The sequence below is a fragment of the Arvicanthis niloticus genome, chromosome 5, assembly GCF_011762505.2.
Source record: "Arvicanthis niloticus isolate mArvNil1 chromosome 5, mArvNil1.pat.X, whole genome shotgun sequence".
Lineage (NCBI taxonomy): Eukaryota > Metazoa > Chordata > Mammalia > Rodentia > Muridae > Arvicanthis > Arvicanthis niloticus.
Window position 1 is genome coordinate 86,330,749 of NC_047662.1, and position 18,232 is coordinate 86,348,980.

General features: G+C 38.3%; 1 protein-coding gene across 4 annotated transcripts; it reads left to right on the forward strand.

Annotated features, from left to right (window-relative positions):
* Positions 1-5,956: 5,956 nt before the first annotated feature.
* Positions 5,957-9,730, forward strand: Or2k2 (olfactory receptor family 2 subfamily K member 2). Of its 4 annotated transcripts, none has more exons than XM_076934901.1 (3): positions 5,957-6,202; positions 6,525-7,064; positions 7,622-9,730. In XM_076934901.1, the coding sequence occupies exon 3, from the start codon at positions 8,017-8,019 to the stop codon at positions 8,956-8,958; it is 942 nt and encodes a 313-aa protein (XP_076791016.1). In that variant the 5' UTR covers positions 5,957-6,202; positions 6,525-7,064; positions 7,622-8,016; the 3' UTR covers positions 8,959-9,730. The 4 variants fall into 4 exon arrangements, with proteins under 4 accessions (XP_076791016.1, XP_076791015.1, XP_034358513.1 ...); XM_076934900.1 differs by having other exon boundaries at positions 6,838-7,064; XM_034502622.2 differs by having other exon boundaries at positions 6,838-7,064; positions 7,967-9,730.
* Positions 9,731-18,232: the final 8,502 nt, after the last annotated feature.

The following is an 18,232-nucleotide window of genomic DNA, read 5'->3' on the forward strand; positions in this document are numbered from 1 at the left end:
AGAATTCTCAACTAAGGAGTGTTGAATGGTAGAGAAGCCATTAAAGAAATGTTCAACATCCTCAATCATCAGAAAAATACAAATCAAAACCACCCTGTGATTTCACCTTGCACCAATCAAATTAGCTAAGGTCAAAAACTCAGGTGACAATAGATGTTGGCAAGAATGTGGAGAAAGAACACTCACTCTTCCATTGCTGGTGGAATTGCGAACTGGTACAACCACTCTGGAAATCAGTCTGATGGTTACTCAGAAAATTGGAAATAAATCTACTTGAAGACCCAGCTATACCACTCCTGGGCATATACTCAAAAGGTGCCCCACCATGCCACAGGGGCACGTGCTCCACTATGTTCATTTCTGTCTTATTTGTGATAGCCAGAAGCTGGAAACAATCCAGATGCCTCACAATGGAAGAATGGATACAGAAAATGTGGTTCATCTACACAATGGAATACTATTCAGCTATTAAGAATGAGAACATCAAGAGTTTTGCAGGTAAATTGAAACTAGAAAATCATTCTGAGGGAATTCAGACTCCAAAGGACATGCATGGTATGTACTCACTAATAAGTGGATATTAGCCAAAAAAGTACAGAATACCCAGGATACAATCCACAGAAGTCAAGAAGGTTAACAAGCCAAAGGGCTCAAGTGATGATACTTCAATCCCACTTGGAAGGGAGAAGAAAGCATCCATGGGGAGCAGAGAGAGGGAGGTATCCGGGTGGGTGGGGAGGGGAGAACACGATCAGGTATTGGGGAGGAGGAATAGGAAAGAAGCCCTGAGGGCCAGCAGAATGAATAGAAATATGCAACTTCGGGAGGTGAGAGAAGTGGGACCCTCTAGAATGTACCAGAGACCTGGGAGGTAAAAGACTCTCAGGACTTCAACAGAGGGTCCTTAGATGAAATGCCCAACACTGGGGAGAGAGAACTTGTAGAGTCCACCTCCAGTAGAGAAAAAAGAAATCAGTAGCCCTCCTTTATACAAATGATAAATAGGTTGAGAAAGAAATTAGGGAAACAACATCCTTTACAATAGCCATGAATAATATAAAATATCTTGGTGTAATTCTAACCAAGCAAGTGAAAGATCTGTATGACAAGAACTTCATGTTCCTTAAGAGAGTAGTTGAAAGTATCAGAAGATAAAAAGATTCCTCCATGTTCATGAATAGGTAGAATTAACATAGTGAAAATAACCATCTTACCAAAGGCAATCTACAAATTCAATGCAATCCTCATCAAAAATCCCAACACAATGTTTCATAGACATTGAAAGATCAATTCTCAACTTCATATGAAAAAAAAAATGAAAAAAAAAACAAAGATAGCCAAAAGAATCCTGAACAACAAAAGATCTTCTGGAGGAATCACCATCCCTGACCTCAAGCTTTACTACAGAGCAGTAATGATAAAACCTGTATAGTATTGGTACAGAAATAAACATGTTAATCAATGGAATTTAATTAAGGACCCAGAAATAAGCCGACACAAGTTTGGATGCTTGATTTTTGATAAAGAAGCCAAAACCATACAGTGGAAAAAGAAAGCATCTTCAACAAATGGTGCTGGATTAACTGGATATATACACATAGAAGAATGAAAATAGATCCATACTTATCACCTTGCACAACTCAAGTCCAAGTGGATAAAGGACCTCAACATAAAACTAGATACACTAAATCTCATAGAAAAGAAAGTGGGAAGTACCCTTGAATGCATTGGCACAGGAGACAAGTTCCTAAACAAAACACCAATGGCTCAGACTCTAAGATCAACAATTGATACATGGGACCTCATGAAACTGAAAAGCTTCTGTAAGAGAAAGGATGCTGTCAATAGGACAACTCAACAGCCCACAGATTGGGAAAAGATCTTCACTGACCTTACATCTGACAGAGAGCTAATACCATAATTTACAAAGAACTCAAAAAGACACCAACAACCCAAATAACCCAATTGAAAAAATGGGGTACAGAACTAAACAGAGAATTCTCACCAGAGAAATCTTGAATGGCTGAGAAGCACTTAAATGTTCAAAGTCCTTAGTCATCAGGGAAATGCAAATCAAAACAACTCTGAGGTTCCATATTATACCCATCAGAATGGCTAAGATCAAAAACTCAAGAGGTAGCCCATGCTGGCGAGGATGTAGAACAAGAGGAACATTTCTACATTGCTGGTGGAGTGTAATTGCTGGAAATCAATTTGGTAGTTTCTTAGAAAACTGGGAATAGTTCTACCTCAAGACTCAGCTATACCCCTCCTGGGTATATACCCGAAAGATGCTCCAACATCTCACAAAGACATTTGCTCAACTATGTTCTTAGCAGCTTTATTCATAATAGCTGGAAACTGGAAAAAAAACCTAGATGTTCCTCAACTGAAGAATGAATAAAGAAAATGTGGCACATCTACACAATGGGATACTATTCAGCTATTAAAACCCAAGACATCATAAATTTTGCAGGCAAATGGATGGAACTTGAGCATATCATCCTGAGTGAGGTAACCTAGTCTCAAAAGGACATGCATGGTATGTACTCAGTTATAAGTGGATATTAGTCATAAAATACAGGTACCATGTTACACACCACAGGCACAAAGAAACAAAACAAGAAGGAAGGCCCAAGCAAGGAAGCTTGAATCTCACTTTAGAAGAGGGGATAAAATAGTCATAAGAGGCAGATGGAGGGAACTAGAAGGGATGCAGGATGGGGAAGGGAATGTGGAATTCAGGAAGGACAGGGGTGATGGCTAGATAGCCATGAAAATGAATGGAAATCTGCACTGACAGGGGTGAGGAGGTGGGGGGCGGGTATCTCTAGGATGAGACATGGCTTGGGACAAGGGAGGCATCCAAGAATCAATGAGGACCCCCTGAGCCACCAACCAGGCAGCAGACACTAGCTGATATGAGGGCACATATATAGCAGAGGACAGCCTGGTCTGTCCTCAGTGAGAGAAGAAGCACCTAACCCTCAAGAGACTTGAGTCCCCAGGGAGTGAGTGGGGAGGTTTGATAGGGGGTGGGTGAAAGGAGGAGCCATCGTCTTGGAGATAGGGGAGGAGGAATAGGATGAGGAACTGTCAGAGGGTGGGCTGGGAGGGGAATAATGACTGGACTATAAAATAATAATAATAATAATAATAATAATAATAATAATAATAATAATAATAGAATCAATGGCAGTGATCCTCCTGTATACAGACAGGAATCCCAGTGGAGTGATAGAGATACCAATATACCTACAAAACTTTCAACTCAAACATTATCCTGTCTATAAGTAATGCAGGCACAGGGGAGGGATAAGAGACTGAGGGAATGGCCAACCAATAACTGGCTCAACTTTAGACCCATCCCATGGGCAAGCACCAGTCACTATTAATGATACTCTGTTATACTTGCAGACAGAAACAAGTTGTCCTCTGAGAGGCTCCACCCAGCAGCTGACTCAGACAGATACAGACACCCACAGCCAAACAGTGGATGGAGCTTGGGGATTCTTACAGAAGAATAGGAGGAAGGATTGTGAGTCTCGAAGGGGATAGGAACTCCACAGGAAGGCCAACAGAGTCAACTAGCCTGGAGACTTGGGGTTCTCAGACTCTGAACCAGCAACCTAAGGTCAGATGTAGCAGATGCACAGTTTGGTCTTTGTGTGGGTCCTGAACAACTGGAGCTGGAGCTATTCCAAAAGCTGTTGCCTGTACATGGGATATGTTCTTCTAACTGGGCTGCCTTGTCTGGCCTCAGTGGGAGAGAGACTTAAAGGGCCAGAGTGGGGAGGATACCCAGGGGGCCCCCACTCACCAAGAGGAGAAGGGGAGAGGAGAGGGAAGGGGAGAAGGATTGTGGGAGGGGGTAGCCGTGAGTGGGGGCAGTGAGTGGGATGTAAAATGAATAAGTAACCAAAAAAATTAAATTAAATTTAAAACAAACTAAAACTAAAAAACTGAAAAATTAAAATTAAAAAGAATTGATGTCAAAAATTTGTATTTGCAAGAAAAATTGATTAAATGAATGTCTGTGAAATGTTCCTGTCATTCTTAGCATATCCTTGCTTTCTAGCATGCTAAGATACTGAGTTAATTCTTTCTGTTTCATTTTTTTTGTGTCAGCTACTTTTCCAAAACGTTATAATTGCTTTTGGGTCACAATTCTGTTCGGAAACCAAGATCTTGATCTAGATATTCTGTTGTAATAAGGTCCTGCCAAGAGTACTTCATTGAATACAATTTCTGATCATTCATTGAGATATTTAGTGAGTTTTTGTGTTTAAAAGAACAAATACCCTTAATTTCTGAAAACTAGCAAGTAATTTCATCAATGGAAAAATCATGTATATTAGAATTCTTAGAACATCTTTTTTGTTGAGTATTCTAACTTGTGGGACACAATGAAAGTAGTGCTAAGAGGAAAGTTCATAGCACTAAGTGTCTTCATAAAGAAATTGGAGAGATTGCACATCAGCACCTTAACAGCAACCCCAAAAGCTCTAGAACAAAATGAAGCGAGCAGAGCCAAGAGAAGTAGCTGGCAGGAAATAATCAAACTCAGGGCTAAACATCAATAAATTAGAACAACAAAGAGAACAATACAAAGAGACAATGAAACCAAAAGCAATTTTTTATTTATGTTTTTGTTTGTTTGTTTGCTTGCTTTTTGAGAAAATCAAGATAGACAAACCCCAAACTAAATAAAAGGCAGAGAACTACTATCCAACTTAATAAAATCAGTAATGAAAAGGGAGACATACCAGCTGACACCGAGGAGGTTAAAAAAAATCATTGGGTCTTACGTCAAAAGTCTGCACTCCACGAAATTGAAAAATCTAAACAAATGAATGATTTTTATAGGCAGATACCACTTACCAAAGTTAAATCAAGATCAGGTAAATCAGGTAAAGTATTTAAATGGACCTAAAACCCCTAAGAAAATAGAAGCAGTTATTAAAAGTCTCCCAACCAAAATAAAGCCCAGGGTGAGATGAGTTTAATGCAGAATTCTACCAGACTTTCAAAGAAGAGCTAGTACCAATACTCCTCAAACTATCCCACAAAGTAACAACAGAAGGCTCACTGCCACACTCATTCCATGAGGCCACAGTCGCCCTGATACCTAAACCACACAAAGATTCAACAAAGAAAATTTCAGACCAATTTCCCTTATGAACATTGATGTAAAAATACTCAATAAAATGCTTGCCAACTGAACACACGAAAAACGTCATCTACTATGATCAAATAGGCTTCATTCCAGCGACTTAGGATGGTTCAATATATGAAAACCATCAATGTAATATACCACATAAAGAAACTGAAAGAAAAATAATCACATGACCATCACATTAGATACTGAAAAGCTTTTGACAAAATTCAACACTCACCTTATGTTAAAAGTTTTGGAAAGCTCAGTGATACAAGGCACATACCCAAACACAATAAAGGCAATATATAGTAAGCCAATAGCCAACATCAAATTAAATGGAGAGAAAGTTAAAGCAATTCCATTAAAACGGGGACAAGGCAAGGCTGACCACTCTCTCCACATCTCTTCAATATAGTACTTGAAGTTCTAGCCAGAGCAATAAAACAACTAAAGGAGATCAAGCAGATACAAATTGGAAAAGAAGTCAAAGTATCAATATTCTTGGATGATATAATATATATAAGTGACCCCAAAACTATACCAGAGTATTCTATATTATAGCCATTTACAGTTTTTTTTTTTTTTTTTACATAATTAGGGATGGATGAAGAAAGGGGAATAACAAACTTTGTTTTTATGATGTCTTTGCAAGTATTTTTGAAGGGCCTGTGGTTGGCTTTCGAAGTGTTTAAAAGTTTGATATAATTGGATCTTCGGGGCATTAACTCTGCAGGATGAGAAGTTTCCAACCTCTGTGTAATACAGCTGCAGAACTTTAAATTGTTCAGGGACAAGGAATATTTCCCCAAACGACAAGCGATTGGAACTTAATACAGTACCGCACTTGGGATCCTACGGTAATTTTGGTTATGTTTGGAACAGCTGGTGGTTTTGAAAGAAATGCATTGCATAACTCATTTTTCTATAGGATTTCAGATTTTAAATGTGGATATATTCATTCTTCTTTGCACATAACCAACCATAACTAACTCGTGGAATACATCACAAAACACTTTTATTTGGAGTTTATAGCATGGAATTCAGGTGGGAGAACTATTTTTCCTTGATTATTATTTTTGTGCAGTATTAAAAATATCAAATTCTGAGCACCCAAACTAACTTTGGTTTTAACACTAGTACACATTTTTTCTTTAAAATAACTTTGTATAATAATTTACTTGGCAGGGTTTTTTAAGTATTAAAGTTTTCAGAAAAATCCATGAGAAATAATTTGTTAACTAATGATTAAGAATCAATGATTTTTGGTGAAAGAAAATATTAATAAGAAAAGGAAAACCTATATGTTTGGTTACCATAGAAAGAAGGAATTCTGATTTTTTTGTTTTGTTTTGTTTTGTTTTTCAAGACAGCGTTTCTCTGTGTAGCCCTGACTGTCCTGGACTCACTCTGTAGACCAGCCTGGCCTCCTGAAAATTTTTCTATCATACTAAAGCTACATTCAGTGTTACGAATACTGTTTGGACTTGCAGCATAAGCTGCTTAGGAATCAGTTTGTAAGACAGGGGAAATAAATAAAAGCACTTGTTAATTGGGTAGAAAGGAACCACAGTGGAGGGGGATGGGAAAGACAACGTGAGGTGATGGAAGCACTTTGATAAATCATGTCTCGGTCATCCACACACTAAGACACCATCTCTGTTGATGTCAACTTTTGAAAGGCAGAGAATGAGGAGAAGACTGACTGGTTGCAGTGACAGGAATGGAAACCAAGACTGAAGTACTGCAACATGGACTATCTGATCAGTACATCCAAGGAAGCAAGCAAAGAGACAGCAGCAACATGGCAGGACAGCAGTGGAAAGAATATTTGAGAGTGTGTGTGTTTGAAGAAAGACTGGAGAGAATCAGAAGGGAAAGAAAAGGTTTGATGGTGATAATGAGTAATGTAAGTGCAAAAGCAAGATACTTTTTTGGTAATAATTTTTGTTAATGTAACCATGGAAAGAATCAAATCCAAAGTACCCCTTTTCCAACTATCATTTTTAATCTTATTTTTAAAAAAACCTTAAAATTTAAAAGACGTTGATTTCTGTATTTCCTGGAAACCATGGATTTTAATACATAGTAAGAGTACTACCTGAGTAAATTTCTTTTAGAACTCTTTAAATATGAGGTATGGCATCAATAGTAAAAGAAGCTGTGTAGTGGGCGTATCAGTGTTTAAATGAGGTGGGTTATTTTGTTTGACTTACAAAATAGTTCTTAAGTGTAACTACAATGCTTTAAACAATATTACCCTTCTTGAAAAAAGTTTTATAAGTTGTTAGTAAAACAGACAGAGTTCTTTTAGACCTGGAATATTATAGAGTTTCTTTTTAAAAATCATTTCATCTGTGTCAACATTCCTTTTTTTAACCTCTGAAGAATATTCCTGAGTTTTAGCATGAGCTGTCACCTCTTCACGTATGTGACATACTTTTCTAAACTGTGTTCAATTTACAGAGCTCAAAATGGACTTATCCAATGTCTATTGATGTTTTTCTTCATTCGGTCACTTTGACACCTTTATTGAAAACCTGCGGTGCCAACGACAGGATTATGGGCTGACAAAAATATTAGATTAGCATACTGCTGTCTGCTTTATTGTTTTCTAAACTTTGCTGTGGATTAATTAAATAGATCAAACCCGGTTCTTTTTTTTTTTTTTTTTTTTTTTTTTTTTGATCAAAAAGTACACCATTCTGTAATTTTTTTGTGTGTGCGGTGAACTTACGTTTATAATGATGAAAATAAGTCTGAAAGTGCTTTTCTAGCTACATGGAAATTATATGTATTTATGTTCCTCAGATGAAATGAAGAGAATCTCTCTAGAATAACTGGTGGGTGCCAGTGAGGAAATGCCAGGAGAAAATGTTACTGTTTGGAGCCTTTTTTTCCTGGAGGGATTTTCCCAGTACCCAAGGTTAGAGATTGTTCTGTTTGTCTTCAGCCTTGTAATGTATCTGGTTACCATCCTGGGTAACAGTACTCTTATCTTAATCACTGTCCTGGATTCACGACTTCAAACACCCATGTACTTGTTTCTTGGAAACCTCTCTTTCATGGATATCTGTTACACGTCTGCTTCTATTCCTACTTTGCTCGTGAACTTACTGTCATCTAAGAAAACCATTATCTTTTCTGGGTGTGCTGTACAGATGTACCTGTCCCTTTCCATGGGATCTACAGAGTGTATACTTCTGGCTGTAATGGCCTACGATCGTTATGTGGCCATTTGTAACCCTTTGAGGTACCCCATCATCATGAACAGGCAGGTCTGTGTGCAGATGGCCACCGTCTCCTGGGTGACAGGCTGTCTGACTGCTCTGCTGGAAACTAGTTTTGCCTTGCAGATTCCCCTCTGTGGGAACATCATCAACCATTTCACATGTGAGATCCTCGCAGTGCTAAAATTAGCTTGCGCGAGTTCCCTGCTCATGGACATGGTTATGCTGGTAGTCAGTATTCTCCTTCTGCCCATTCCAATGCTCTTGATTTGCATCTCGTATGGCTTCATCCTTTCTACAATTCTGAGAATCAGTTCAACAGAGGGAAGAAACAAAGCTTTTTCAACCTGTGGTGCACACTTGACTGTGGTGATTTTATATTATGGGGCTGCTCTCTCCATGTACCTGAAGCCTTCTTCATCAAACTCACAAGAAATAGACAAAATCATCTCATTGCTTTATGGAGTGCTTACCCCTATGTTGAACCCAATAATATACAGCTTAAGAAATAAAGAAGTAAAAGATGCCGTGAAAAAACTACTGGACAAAGTGCCCTTGGCACCGAGCACATGACTGTCTTTGATTGGGTACCTGTGACTTTCCCAAGGATGCACCTGCCATTGGCAGAACTCAGCAGAGACATTTTAGATACGATTCAGCTCTTTAGAATTCTGACCTAAATATGAGTTCTGCAGTTTCACAGCCAAGAGGTATTTGTACTCAAACTAATTTATTATGGATGGAGTAGGTCCCAAAGTTCACTTACTAATATTTCTTGCCTTTGATGTGTCATTTTTGGGAGGACATCAATTCAGTCACTGGAAATTTGTTCCAAATCCAAAATACAATTTGGATAAATGTCATCAGTAAATATTAGTACCAGAAGAAATATCTTTTGTGCTTCAATCCTTTATAGAATTGGGTAGGATGCTAAAGATATAAACTGAATAACTAAAAGAATAATAAATATATTTGCATTGGTTATGGAAACAAGAAAATAAAATCAAAGAAAAATCAAAATACTTGGTCAACATTGTATTGTGGCAAACTTTGATGACCATGTCCTTTTGACTTCTTGGTCAGAGCTTATAGTACTCCATGGTGGTAGCTTCTTAAGTCCCGATTAAAAACCCCTGTCTTCTCAAGTGAGGATCTAATAAGGTTTGCTTGATGCCTGCCTACCAACTTTGCTTTTTCTAAACAAATCTATTCCTGTGAAACAATTCTTTCCATATGTTAAGTCTTTTTCATTTGTATTTTTTTCTTTATTGGATGACTGACTTCACAATGGCTGACAAGGAAGCATTGTTCTAGAAATAAAAATATTTTTTCCTTAGACATCTTAGTCATTCCAGTCCCTGGTCTTTTCTTTTCTTTCTTTCTTTTTTTGTGAAGAAGTCAAATTATCTTTATTTGCCAATATGATTCTATACATAATAGATCCCTTAAGACTCCACACAAAGACTTAAGACTTGACAACCAAATTCAGCAGACTAGCAAGATAGAAAATCAACATTAAAATCCAGTAGCTCTTTTTTAATATATATTTTTTATTTCTTTAAAATACATTTCAGATTTTATCCCCTCACCCCATTCCCCCCACCACCCAGGAACCCCCTATCCCGTCCCCCCGCCTGCCTCCACAAGGGTATGCCCCCTTACCCCCTACCCCCTCCCCACCCTCGAATTTCTCCCCGCTTGGTGTTCAGCCTTCATGGGACCAAAGATCTCCTCTCCTACCTATGCCCAACAAGGCCATCCTTGCCTATTGCAGTAAAATTTTAGGATAGGCTTTCATTAGACTGGTGTTAATTTTTATCTTTGGAATAAAACTGAATTGTTTGCTCGCTGGAATTTGTTACAAATGTATCAAATAAAAACAGTACTGGAGACACAGAAACAGATAAAATCTTAACTGAAAGCATGGCCCTAAAGAACCTGGAGACACAGAGGTGGATGTAATATATCTGCTTTGCTACAAGGTGGTCAAGTTGTGGACATGGAACTAAGTCTTCAGACTGAGATATGACCAGAAGAGGGACAAACAGATGAGAGATTCCCCGAGTGTCAGAAGAGGAACCATGAGGGAAACGGGGCAAGTGGCAGAGCTCTTTGGCAGAGCTCAAGCATGACAATAGCAATTCCAGCCACACGTTTCATAAAGTTGCAGTTATTGAAAAATATTTAATCTCAATCAGGGACTTCTACTCTGCCTTTGATCATTCAGTTACTGGATAAAACACATACATCTTTTATATTTATAATAAGGCTTAATCAGCACTAGAGCTGGGCATGTATCTACTCTCTATGCTATTAAAATCTATTTCCCCATCAGTAAGCCCATTTTATAATTTGTTTTGTTCTTTTTAAACAGCTCTTAACTCCTATATTATTATGACTCACCTACCCCATGGCTACCTCCTCCTCTCTCCCTTTCTTCCCTCTCTTCATGGTCTTCTCAGACCCCCAAGCCCAGGAACCCAAGAACTCCTCGTATCTCTCTTCTGTGCAGCTATTAGCTGTAGGCATCTTTATTCACCAATCGGGGATAACCTGGGGTTGTGGGTTGGCAAGGTTACATAGTATCACTTGGGTACATGCAGACTCTCTTATCCTTGGGAGCAGCCAGGCCTTGGGAGCCAGAATTTAGCATTACAATATAATCAAGAGACTAAACCTCAACAGTTGCTGTGAATAATAAATTAAAATACAGGTATATTTTATATATTGTATGTGGTACTGAAGTTAACTAGTGGTTAATGCTACATTCCTTCCATGGGTTAGGTCATTTCTTAACGTGAGTGATGACATGTTCAGATTTATGCTTTAGAAAATTCTAAGTGTGTCACTTCTCTACCCAAACCTTTAGCAGCTTTCACTGACTTTATCCTGGAAGCCCTTATGATGTTATGCAAAGATTTCCATAATTTGATGGCTTGCTATTCACGTCCTTTACTCCAGACATACTCGAATTCTCTTCGTGTCATCAGCGCATCCTGTCTCCTGGTTCTTCTTTTAAGAACAATGATGAGTGTTGAGAAGGCTCAAGTTGGCACAGTGCGTGCCATCAATCAAGTGTCATGTGAAAAAAAAAAAACCTGAGCAGGACTGTGATGCCTTTGTAATCTCAGAACTGGGGAAATGGAGGAGCTGGATCTCTGGGGCTTCCTGGCTATTGAGCTTAGTCTATGTGATGAGTTCTAAGCCAAGAAGAGACATTGTCTCTCCTGGGACACTTAGGAACAATATCTGAAGTTGTCTTCTGATTTCCATGCTTGTACACATCACATTCGCCCACACATACATACATGTTTTTGCACACACAAACAGACATAAAGAAAACTTACCAGAACTTGTAATGGAACAGTAATTTAAAATTTTACTTTCTTGATGATATCTTCTTCACTACCCTGCAGGTTCACTGTAGCAAGAACTGTATCACTTTATTGATCACTATATACCCAGAGGTAAGCACAATGTCTCCACAGAAGAGACTTCAGTATACCTTTTGTAAAGGATGAAGTATTCCATAAACATGTTAAATAACAATATACATGTAACAGACCCTTGGTAGTAGGTACTTGGCCATCCTTCTATTAAATATTCTTTGTTGTCTATTGGTGGTTGAGTGGTGATAAGGAGGATGTCCATCTGCACCTTTAAAAATAAAGTTATCAGTTTTTAGCATGGAATCTTAAAAAAAGATTTATGTGTGTATGTGTGTGTGTGTGTGTGTGTGTGTGTGTGTGTGTGTACATGTGTGCAAGAGCCTACAGAGGCCAAAAGAGGGCATCAGATCCCCGGAACTAGAGTTGCAGGTGGTTATAAGCTATCCAATGTGGGTTCTGGGAACCAAACTCTGGTACACTGTAAGAGTAGCAAGTGCTCTTAACCACTAAACCATCTCCTCAGTCCCTTTAGCATGGAATTTAATTTTTTCTTTGTTTTTGAGATATCATACATGTGTACAATGAAATATGACCACATATACCCATCCTCCCCAACTCCTTTCCTACTTCTTCCAAACCTCCAGCTTTCATCCGCCTCCTTTTTTTGATAGCACTAATCCAGTTAGTGGTTATGTGTAAGGATGTGGGGCCATCTACTGGAGTTTGGGAAACCCACCAGTGGCCATATCCAAGATTATCCCTCCTCAGCAACTATCTGTCACCAGCTCCTTAGTAGGGAGTGGAGTCTGGCGATCATCTACCCCATACATGCCAGTAATGTATCTGGCTTGAAAGTGTGCAAGTACACAGCCGCTGTGAGATCACAATTGTGATACCCACATCATGTCCAGAAGATACCATTTCATGGCACTTTCCCTACTGTTCGGCTCTTACATTCTTTCCCCTCCTCTTCCACAATGTTCTCTGAGTTTTGGTGATGGTAGGAATTATTACAATTGGCCAGTTTAGTTAACATAGAACTTAAGAATCCCAGTCACTTTACTTTCCCAACAGAAAGACACACATTTATCTATTTCAATATTAGAAATTATTGAGGCAGGCCTTTAATAATACAGTTGATATAGTTAAGAACTGAGACATAAAAATGTACTCCAAGTCATTCATAATTGTTCGTTTCTGATGGTATAGGAGAGTGTTTCAAGTAAACGAAGTACTTTGCCTATGTTCAGAAGAGATTCAAGTTTCACAAAACAGCAGTTCTTTACAGCTCTGACTCCTTACTGAAAAATAATTGTAACATAAAAGTTTTTAGTATTGCTTTAATCTCAACAATGTAAACAGCTGTAACACTTAGACTCATTTAAATAATCCAACTTTTTCCAGGCCAGCTGGACAATCAAGTGGGACCCTTAGACCCTGTAGAGAAGACTGAGATTCGAGAGAAAATAAAATGGCACAGCACATCAAGAAGTCTGATCAAGCTGGCAAAAATTTTATTTTTCACACCAGTTATATACTCTAAAAACAGGATATAGGGAGGGGTAGGAAAGGAAAGAGGGTTTGCAGGTGGAGGAAGCTAGCTGCAGCTGTGGGCTTTAACTAAGTTATTCTCATGAAGCCTTTCTGTTACCAGTGGTTCTAAAAACATCTATCTAGCAGGATGTTGTATAAATCTAGAGATCAGGAGGAAGGGTTACTAAGGTGGGTTGCTATGAGGCCTTGTTTGAAGTTCTCAGAACTGACAAGTGAATCATGGAAGGTAAGCAGAAAGAAGAATAGTAGATAGGAGAGCCAAAGGTGAGTGTTTGCCAAGAGTAAGGCCTTGCCATGGCTTCCCACACAACTTTAGAATATATTTCAGTAGATATATGGGAATGAAGATGTCTTATTTATGGATAAGCATCCTTAGCATAAATAGAATTCCATGAATGGACTTGGACTCTTCAAATCTCCTCTCCTCTCCTCTCCTCTCCTCTCCTCTCCTCTCCTCTCCTCTCCTCTCCTCTCCTCTCCTCTCCTCTCCTCTCCTCTCCTCTCCTCTCCCCTCCCCTCCCCTCCCCTCCCCTCCCCTCCCCTCCCTTGCCCTCCCCTCCCCTTCCCTCCCCTCCCCTCCTCTCCTCTTTTCTTCTCTTCTATCAGAGGACAAGGGAATCTTTGTATGTGGAGCCAAAAGAAGGCCAAAGTATCAGAGAATGGATGTACTGGCTAGGACTTCCAGTACTATATTGAATAGGTAGGGTGAGAGTGAGCAGCTCTGTCTAGTCCTTGATTTTAGTGGGATTGCTTCAAGTTTCTCTCCATTTAGTTTAATGTTGGCTACTGGTTTGCTGTATATTGCTTTTACTATGTTTAGGTATGGGCCTTGAATTTCTGATCTTTGCAGGACATTTACTATGAAGGGATCAAGTGAGATGATCATGTGTTTTTTTCTCTGAGTTTGTTTATATAGTGGATTATGTTGACATATTTCTATATATTGAACCATCTCTGCATTCCTGGGATAAAGCCTACTTGATCATGATAGACGATTCTTTTGATGTGTTCTTGCATTTGGTTTGCAAGAATTTTATTGAGTATTTTGCATTGGTATTCTTAAGGGAGATTTGTCTGAAGTTCTCTTTCTTTGTTGGGTCTTTGTGTGGTTATTTGCTTCTGATTTAACTTTGGTACCTAGTATCTGTCCATTCATCCAGATTTTCCAGTTTTGTTGAGTATAGGCCTTTGTAGTAGGATCTGATTATTGTTTGAATTTCTTCAGTTTCTGTCATTATGTCACCCTTTTCACTTCTGATTTTATTAATTTGGATACTTTCTCTGTGCTCTCTGGTTAGTCTGGCTAAGGGTTTATCTATCTTGATTTTCTCAAAAAACCAGCTCCTGGTTTTGTTGATTCTTTGCATAGTTCTTTTTGTTTTTACTTGGTTGATTTCAGTCCTGAGTTTGATTATTTTCTGCCATCTACTCCTCTTGGGTGTATTTGCTTCTCTTTGTTCTAGAGCTTTCATGTGTGCTGTCAAACTGCTAGTGTATGCTTTCTCCAGTTTCTTTTTGTAGGCACTCAGAGCTATGAATTTTCCTCTTAGCACTGCTTTCATTGTGTCCCATAAGTTTTGATATGATGAGCCTTCATTTTCACTAAATTCTAAAACGTCTTTAATTTCTTTCTTTATTTCTTCCTTGACCACATTATTATTGAGTAGAGTGTTGTTCAGTTTTCACGTGTATGTGGGCTTTTCATTGTTTTTGTTATTATTGAAGACCAGCCTTAGTCCATGGTGATCTGATAGGATGCAAGGGATTATTTCAGTCTTTTTTTATCTGTTGAGGCCTGTTTTGTGACCAATTATATGGTCAATTTTGGAGAAGTTACTATGAGGTGCTGTGAAGAAGGTATATTCTTTTTTGGATGAAATGTTCTATAGCTATCTGTTAAATTCATTTGGTTCATAACTTCTGTTAGTTTCACTGTGTCTCTGTTTAGTTTCTTTTTCCACAATTTGTCCATTGCTCAGAGTGGAGTGTTGAAGTCTCCCAGTATTATTGTGTGAGGTGCAATGTATGCTTTGGATTTTAGTAAAATTTCTTTTATGAATGTGGGTGTTCTTGCATTTGGAACATAAATATTCAGAATTGAGAGTTCACCTTGATAGATTATTTTCTTTGATGAGTATGAAGTGTCCTTCCTTATCTTTTTTTTGGTAATTATTGGTTGAAAGTCAATTTTATCCAATATTAGAATGGCTCCTCCAGCTTGTTTCTTAGGACCATTTGCTTGGAGAATTGTATTCCAGCCTTTTATTCTTAGGCAGTGTCTGTCTTTGTCACTGAAGTGCATTTCCTGTATGCAGCAAAGTGTTGGGTCCTGTTTATGTATCCAGTCTGTTAGTCTATTTCTTTTTATTGGTGAATTGAGTCCACTGATGTTAAGAGATATTAAGAAAAAATGATTGTTGCTTCTTGTTATTTTTGTTATTAGAGGTAGAATTATTTTTGTGTGACTAATCTTCTTTTGGGTTTGTTGAAAGAAGATTACTTTCTTGCTTTTTCTAGGTTGTAATTTCCCTCCTTGTGTTAGAATTTTCCATATATTATCCTTTGTAGGGCTGGATTTGTGGAAAGATACCATCTAAATTTGGTTTTGTCATTGAATAGCTTGGTTTCTCCATCTATGCTAATTGAGTGTTTTGCTGGGTATAGTAGTCTGGGCTGGCATTTGTGTTCTCTTAGGGTCTGTATATCAGTCCAGGATCTTTTGGCTTTTATAGTCTCTGGTGAGAAGTCTGGTATAATTCTTATAGGTCTACCTTTACATGTTACTTGACCTTTTCCCCTTATAACCAACCATATTGTTAAGATTTCATAGATGCATCTTCCTTGACATGCCTTGAGGACACTATCTAGCGACAGATGTCTGAGCCTCTAGTTCTTAAAACTTTTCTGCCCCCATTCATGACTTTTTTTAAAGACTTCGATGTGGGGGTTGCTTTGAAGGTTGCTTTGTTGGGGTTGGGTATCAACAGTCAATTGGGAATAAGCTTGATCCTTAATTTCAAAGTTGTGGACTGTAGAGTAAAATCTTCAAAAAATTTAAAGAAAGCTTATAAAAGGTATTCTGTATTCATGCATTATGTGTATAAATGTGTGCATGTTTATGCATATATGTGTAGATTTCTAGAAGTTGTTGTTCCTTAATCACTTATAATAATACTTAAGATGTCCTCCTCCTCCTCCTCCTCCTCCTCCTCCTCCTCCTCCTCTTCTTCTTCTTCTTCTTCTTCTTCTTCTTCTTCTTCTTCTTCTTCTTCTTCTTCTTCTTCTTCTTCTTCTTCTTCTTCTTCTTCTTCCTGTTCCTCCACCTCCTTCTCTTCCTCCTTCTTTGAGTAAGAAAGTCTCTTACTAAATGTAGAGTTCACTAACTGGCTAGATAATCTGGCCAGCAAGTACTAGTGACCCTCTTGTCTCCACTTCCTCAGTGCTAGGCTTAATGGCATGTCTCTTAGTTAGAGTTTTACTACTGTGAACAGACACCATGACCCAGGCAACTCTTATAAGGACAACATTTAATTGGGGCTGGCTTGCAGGTTCAGAGGTTCAGTCCATTATCTTCAAGGTGGGATCATGGCAACATCCAGGCAGGCATGGTGCAGGCAGAGCTGAGAGTTCTACATTTTCATCTAAAGGCTGCTAGCAGAATACTGACTTCTAGGCAGCTAGGACTAGGGTATTAAAGCCCACACCCCCAGTGACACACCTACTCCAACAAGGCCACACCTCCAAATAGTGCCACTCCCTGGGCCAAGCATATACAAACCATCACGGCATGCAATGCTTCATTGGACTTTTCATGAAAGTTTTAGGACTATAAATATAGGCCCTCATGCTTGCATGTGAGCACTTTACTGACTGAGATATCTCTTTATCTTCAATCTATTAAGATGAGTCACTTCCCAAAGTGATCAGTAGATTCAATGCAACTCATGTAAAAAAAAAAAAAAAACAAAAACTAGTGTTATTTTTTTATATCAATTTCTAAGGAATATCAAATAACCAAAACTATCTTGCAAAAGAACAAAGTTGGAGGCCTTTACACTTCTTTTAATAAATCTAGCACTGAAAACATTGTGGCAATGGCACAAGTGAGCTATGCAGAATGATGTGCTAGGATTCATGGTCAGAATTAAGTCATCTAGTGTCATTAAGACATCTAGTGTCAGTGAACGAGGATGCCAACGGTGTTCAGCAGGGCAAAGACCAGCTCCATTTACAATAGAATATCTTCATGCAAAAGAATAAATTTGGACCTTATCAAACAAGTGAAAACCAAAACTAACATTTGGAAGAAACAGAGAAGCAAATATTCATGACCAACACACAGTGGTTTCCTAGAAATGACACTAAAAAGTCTATGTAAATACACGGAAAATAGTATAGAAGTAGATTTGATCGAAATCAAAAACATTTGAGCATAATAGGACACTATGAAGAAAGTAAAAAGAGGGCTCACAGAATATAAGAAAGCATTAGCCAGTGAAGAATTGAATTAGTAACTCATTTACCTGTTCTATGAAGAGTTCTGTAGCAAAAAGACAACTGATTATCAAGCAGGTGGAAGACTTGAATAGATAGCTATTCAGGGAAGTCATACCTGTGGCCAACAAGCACATGAAAAGATATTCATATTATTAGTCAGTGAAATGAAACTCCAAACTATAATGAGATACCACTTTCCTCCCATTGGGATAGCTAAAACAAGTGGAAATCAGCAAGTGTTTGCAAAGAATTGGAGAAGTTGAAACTCATGCATTGCTAATGTAAAAAGGCATATCTGCTGTGAAGAATAACTTGATAGGTCCTTAAGTAGTTATATGCTCCAGAAATTACATTTTGAGATATAATCCAAGCAAATACTATACAAAGGCTCATTTCAGCACTAACAA